This window comes from Notothenia coriiceps, unplaced genomic scaffold, assembly GCF_000735185.1.
Source record: "Notothenia coriiceps isolate Sejong01 unplaced genomic scaffold, NC01 NC01_scaffold00009305, whole genome shotgun sequence".
Lineage (NCBI taxonomy): Eukaryota > Metazoa > Chordata > Actinopteri > Perciformes > Nototheniidae > Notothenia > Notothenia coriiceps.
The window spans coordinates 1-6,405 of NW_011342006.1; the positions used below are offsets into that span (position 1 = coordinate 1).

Sequence of the window (6,405 nt, forward strand, 5' to 3'; positions counted from 1 at the left end):
GGTAGTAGTAGAGTGCAGAGCTTCGTGACCACAGAGCGTGTGAACGTTGTGATCAGCTGTTTTAGCGCAGTGCTGCTGTACAGGCCGACGTTAACAGCAGCCCTGTCTTTGCACACGGAGACCGACTGCGTCGTCCGGTGATCTAACCGCCTTATGGAAAAGCTTCACATATACATCGGTACGCAAATGCGCTTTGTGACACAAGTGACGGTACGCATTTCAGATTGTTGCCGCGCATGCGTACCTGCGTACCACTTATGTGCACCCCTGTCTATATCCTTTTACGCATTGCCTTATGCCAACCCTCCTGTCCAGTAATTGGCGCTATTGGCGCTTTTCGTTGTTTGCCGACATTTAAATCAACGAAGAAGAAGACGACAACGTACTTTCACGCATGCGCAGTAGCCTCAGGTAGCGAGGTAGTAGCCAAGTAGACGTTAGCAGTGTATTAAAGTACGTGGCACCAAACTTTTGACATGATGGAAGTAGCAGCATTAGTCGCTTTGACCTTATTATTGGGTGCACTGGTTATACTCGTCGCAATAGCGGTAGGTAAAAGGAAAGAAGAAATAAGGGAGGAAATAGAGCAAGCGGCGGAGTTGACCGGTAAGAGACACACTAAGCTAACGTAACTCTAGCCGAGTAATGAGTCATTAACTGTCACTATCACTGGGGTCTTTGACACACACATGTCCATTCATTCATGTATGTGTGAGTGTAAGAACTGCACCTCCACCGTTACGTAGACACATTACGAAGCGAGTAATAGAAACTACAGCAACTTTGAGTGACTGTCACCTGTCTTCATTGACTATAAATTATGCAAACATGAGATCAAAATTCAACCATGATGCTCTTTGACCTCTCAGTGCTTCAGAGCTTCGTTTTAGGTTGTAGGAAGGCCTCTTTTAAGGGTTTGTTCTGTACTTGCAGATGATTGAATGTGCCCAAAGACACATCTAAGAATAAGTGCAATAAGGAAACGAGAAATCAGCAGTCTTTAGTCAAAGATGCAGGAAGCCTAGCATCAATATGTGTGCAGGTTTAAATAGGAAGACGCCCTTTTGCACAATAATGCCTAAAACAGGCTTCAATTCACGGGCAGCGTGTTGCTTTTGCATCGCTCTGGATCTGGACAGTTTAACCTACTGAGAAGACTGTATCGGCTTTATGAGAAATGGACAAACTAGATATTTAAAGCCCAGTTGCATGTTGTGATTAAGGGTCATTTAGGCTTTTCTGGACTGGAAAAACAAAACCATTTTCGTCAGTATGTTTTCTACTTTCTATTGTTTTATTTTTATTTTGAGATGTTCAACGTTATAATTGATTAGTTCTACTCTTAATTTCTCTTATGTGCAATGCCTTGTTTTAAATGCTGCTGCAACTCAAACATTTCTTAAATTGGGATCACTAAAGTACATCTTATCTTATCTTTCGTGCTAAACTGTTTAGACAAGACTAAAATAGAAGTTTGAATCATTTGTCTTTCCTTCAATTGGGTCAAAAACGTTTTGGGTTTCTGAATTATACTGTTTTTATATGTTTTAAATTTACATCATTGAAGGAAGGAAGAAACACCTCTTTACAACAGATGCTTCCATAGCATAGTTTTGTTGTTGCAAGATGTTAGGAACTGCAAAATCCATGTCACCCCTTTGTCCACCAGAGACCTTTTTAATAGTACAGAATTATGTTTGCAGTCTCATAAATTGAAATGTTTTTGAGTCACCGTCTGTTTTGTTTCTCAGCTGACGGCAGTGCTGCAAAGGTTCCTGCGTCCAAGAAACCAAAGCAGGAGAAGCTGCGCGTCCGAAAGGATAAAGCCTCGCAGCACACGTTCAGCCACCAGCTGCTGGCCGCCTCACTGAAGGTAAACCTGAGCACACGGTGACATTACAACTGCCTCTGAGTAATGAGAGGGTCCTTGTTCTACAACATGTTTGTAGTTATCAACAGTTTAGAAGTCAAAAAGCCCCTATTTCTCTTTAGTTTGCCCTCATTGATGTCGCGTGGTGGCATGGCATTTATTATTATTGATCAGAATAATTGTTAGTTGCAGAACTAAACAAAAACAACATAAAAGCATAATGACCTTCATGGAAATACGATGTATATGTTGAACTCAGAAGTGTTAGTTTTAACTAGATGAAACTGAAAAATGGTGTACATGTGTAGATATTTGTCATTTCAAACAACCCCTATGTACGTTTTCGTTTTGTTTTACCAATTTTGTTCGGTATTTAATTTGTCATTTTCGTGTCTCTAAAAAATATATGATTAGCAAAACTGTATTTTTTATTTAACGTGACCCCAAATAAATAAAGAATAAAAAAGAAACTGAAAAACTGGCAACTGTATTAGTGATGTCACTTCAGGCTTTTTCTCCCAAAGCCACTTCTTAAAGCTTTTGTGCTTTTGTGTCCGTGTTCTTCAGAGCCACAGTGCGAACGTGACGTGTCTGGACTTCAGCAGTAACGGGAAGTATCTGGCGTCCTGCGCTGACGACCGCACCGTCCGGATCTGGAGCACCAAAGACTTCCTGGAGCGGGAACACAAGTGTCTGCGCGCCAACGTGGATCTGGATCACGCCACGCTGGTCCGCTTCAGCCCCGACTCCAGGTCTCCACCTCTCTCTGCTATTGTACTAGTGCAGACCCTCATATAGATATATACCCCTAAACAACTCTAAATAATAAAAAAACTATAAGTAAGTAACATTTATAAAACCCGTGTCACTAAGTGCTTAACAAAGTGCTAAAACCACAATAGAGAGCCGAAGTCCTGCCCTTCTACTTCCGACCCATGGGACCTTATTTCGGAAAAAATAGTTACTTGAAGTCAATGGGGAGAGAGAAATAATTTTTCGATCCCGTTTGAATTGTGCCACGAATTAAACATATGATGTTTGTCAATTTAAAAAGATACATTTGCAAGTCAAGAAAAAAAAAGTTTGTCGTAAAACTGCGAATTAACACTTAGTTTTGTGTGAAACCGCTCAATGAACCACATCTCTGGTGTCGCACACTACACGCCAGCAACACCAGAATGAGGTGAAAAGTATTAAAGGAGGTGGAAATCATTACACTTCTGGGCATGTTGACAGCTGCTATTACACAAAAGGGGAGTTAGTCGGTTCCGTAAGAGTCAGCATGCTGGAATGGCTGTACAAGGTTACTTACTCTTGTATTTGTAGTCTTTCTAGTTGTGTATTTTTCATAGTCTTATATTTCAACAGTTTTACGACAAACTGTGACTTTCTTAACTTGGAATTTTTTTTTTTTTAATTGACAAACATGTGTAATTCATGGCACAATTCAAACGGGATAAAACAATTATTTCTCTCTCCCCGTTGACTACAATACATATTTTTTCCGAAATAAGGTCCCATGGTGGCCCACCGTAAAGGGAGGGACTTATTGTGAAAAACACAATAAATTCATAGAATAAAATACCCAAATGCCTGCCCAATCAGGAATGTCTTTAAGCCTTAGCTCAGCCAAAACAAAAACCCATTAACATTTAGATTCTTTCGTCAGTGTTTAAAAAATAGTACTGTTTCCTCTTGAGGTGATTTTTGGACGCAGGCTCATACTAATGCACACTTTCTCCTACAGGGCATTCATCACCTGGCTGGCTAATGGAGACACCATTAGAATATTCAAAATGACCAAAAAGGAGGACGGCACTATGAACTTCAAAGCTGCCCCGGAGGACTTCCCACTGAAACACAAGGCTCCCATCCTAAACATCGGCATTGCAGAGACAGGTACATCTGAAACGTCTTAAAGTCATGTTTGGATTTGTAGATACTGTTTGTATTATTATTGTATGTTTAAACTTAACTTAATTGAGTTTTTTTTATTTGCACTATGACCTGAAAACAAGCGAGCTAAACAACCAAAAAGAGACACAGAGGACTTCAGAGACACAAATCTATTGTAAAATGACGACAAACTGAAGCAAAATGACTAAAAAGTTACGCAACCCTCATACTAGTGTTGATAATTGGTACCCAGACTGGTTTACTGTGATTCTGAATGAATGCAAGTTAACGTCTAAAGACAAAAATCCCAAAGTGACCACAGCATTTGAATCCTCTAGTTCAGTGGTCGCCAACCAGTCGATCGCGATCGAACGGTCGATCGCGAGTGTGGTGCGGGTAGATCGCGGACCGTTAAAAAAAAAAGTAACAAAAGAAAGAAAAATTAAATTAAAATAATAATGTTTGAAAAATACGTTTTTAGATGTAAACCTATCATCCACCACCCCGTTAGCAGGTGCCACTTGATTGACATATATTTGAGACACCTCAATAATATAATACATTAACCGTGCTTTACGTGAACCTCATCATGACACAAGAGACAACGGCAGGACTGTAATTTCCCGTGTTCACTGAACGCAACAGAGGCAAGACACCAGACCAATCAGAGAGTTGCATGGAAATACACGTGTGCTTGTGTCATTCAAGCTCGGTTCTGTGTGTGTGTGGCAATAGCGCATTTAGTGTGATAGAGGGAGGGAGAGAGGGAGAGAGAGGGACCGGTGCTAGTGGGGACCGTGATGTTAGCATCTGGTTAGCTAGCTGCACTAACTAACTAACGGACATAAGGAGCTGTTTCCACAACAAGCTGGAGGAGAGTCCTCTCCTGTCAGACTGAGGGGCTCAGGTGAGCTAAAGGACTCTCTGAGTGTTTAGAACGGTTTTGTCCACAAATTATTCAAAAGATTATTTCCGCAGCACACCTTCATATGATCATTATAGTTATACAAACAATAAGAGAATAAATGAAAAACAGGTATGAAATAGCCTACTATACAGTATGTCAGTAAAACAAAAATACAGTTTAAAAGGGGAGTGATTTGTAAAATATCCATAAAGAAAAAGAAAATCTGTTTACAGTTCTGTTTCATATGGGTGTTGAGAGGTATCCATGGAAAAGACCAACTTTCATAAAATTTGACGACGTGTGGTTTTTATTTTGGTTGTTATGGAACTGAAACATTCTAGGGAAAAGCAAAAAACTTTTAAGAAATGACGTCTAACTCCAATTTTTTTCTGTGCAAATTAGTTTAACTTAAATACAAATTCTTGTTGTATTTTTGGACCCTCAATTATATAAAAGACGCGTGACACATAGACTCCCTAGGGATAAGATACAAGGTCAGTCTCTACCCGTTGAAACTACCCACCCCCGGTCGTAGTAACTACATTGACCGGTGGTCCCGTGTCTAAGTGACCTTGTGTGTGTGTGTTTTTTAAGGTACACAACATACATTTAATATTGTTTCATATGATTCAGACCTTGTAGAAGTAACTGTAAAATGTTAGTTTCCCTGTAGGGGGTTTTTTACCCTTGTAGGAGATTATTCGAGTGATTTGTTTATAGTCAAGTGTCCTTTACAAAAGTAAACAATGTTCACGTACAAACATAACTTGTCCAACAATTTGTCACCTTACTTTGATAAAGTTTGATAACCTTTCGTGCCTGTACACTCGCATAACTCTACAATTGACATTTCCGTATTAACTGTCTCCGTTGAATTGCAGTGTCGTCCGTATTGTTGATCGGCCACAAAGAACACTCCCAAAGGGGCCTTTATTTGTGTTATTGTGTTTACGGCAGGTGTCTAATAAAACGCCATAAACTTTAGTACATGCGTCGGGAGCGTTGCTTTGATCTCAGCATCACCATGCCATAGTCATGATGTTCATTTTGTTTTATATATTATTATTAAAAAATTTATTAATGAACAAATATTTAATAGACTCCCGGCGTTTTTCTCCTTCACCCCGGGGGTAAACGGGTAGGGACAAGATTCACTTTACAAAGGGGTCGCTCCCTCCTCTCTGACTGGCCGGGCGTCCCCCCCTCTTGCCGTCGCATCCTCAAACCAGGTAGACCAACCACCAAGTCCCCTCCGGTCCTAAGGGGGAAAGTCCAGGGTCTTCACCTTACCACCACAGGCACATCCGTGAGTACTACTTTGAAAGGACGTCTTCACTTTGTGACTAGTCAAGTAGACCTCGTAATGAATCATAAAAATAGACTACTGTTTGGATCTCGTCACCAGTGGTTGGAAAAATTCGAGTTCTAGTGGTGGAGCGGATCCACTTTCCGCTCTAGATGGATAACGTCTAACTCACTTTTTCTGCCGGTTCTGGTCACGAAGTTAAACTCCAGAAAAATATATTCGATTAACATAGACTTAATGACAATGTTACTTCCCGAGGTATTAGTCGAGTGCCGTATATCCGTCCCCATTTCACGATAACCCCCCGCCTGGAGTGGAGGATATGAGGAATTTCCCCCAGGGCCCCCTATCAAGAGGCGCCCTTCTAAAAAAAAATTTATAACTTCAAACTTTCGTAGGTTAGACCACGTGAAACTCTCGTTGTAC

The 6,405-nt window shown here is 40.6% G+C and overlaps 1 protein-coding gene across 1 annotated transcript; it reads left to right on the forward strand.

The window, feature by feature from the left end:
• The first annotated feature begins 381 nt into the window (after positions 1 to 381).
• Positions 382 to 4,156, forward strand: LOC104945224 (transducin beta-like protein 2). The gene is made up of 4 exons (XM_010770860.1): positions 382 to 606; positions 1,752 to 1,873; positions 2,438 to 2,622; positions 3,618 to 4,156. Exons 1-4 carry the CDS (start codon positions 477 to 479, stop codon positions 3,787 to 3,789), a joined length of 609 nt encoding a protein of 202 aa, XP_010769162.1. The 5' UTR covers positions 382 to 476; the 3' UTR covers positions 3,790 to 4,156.
• Positions 4,157 to 6,405: the final 2,249 nt, after the last annotated feature.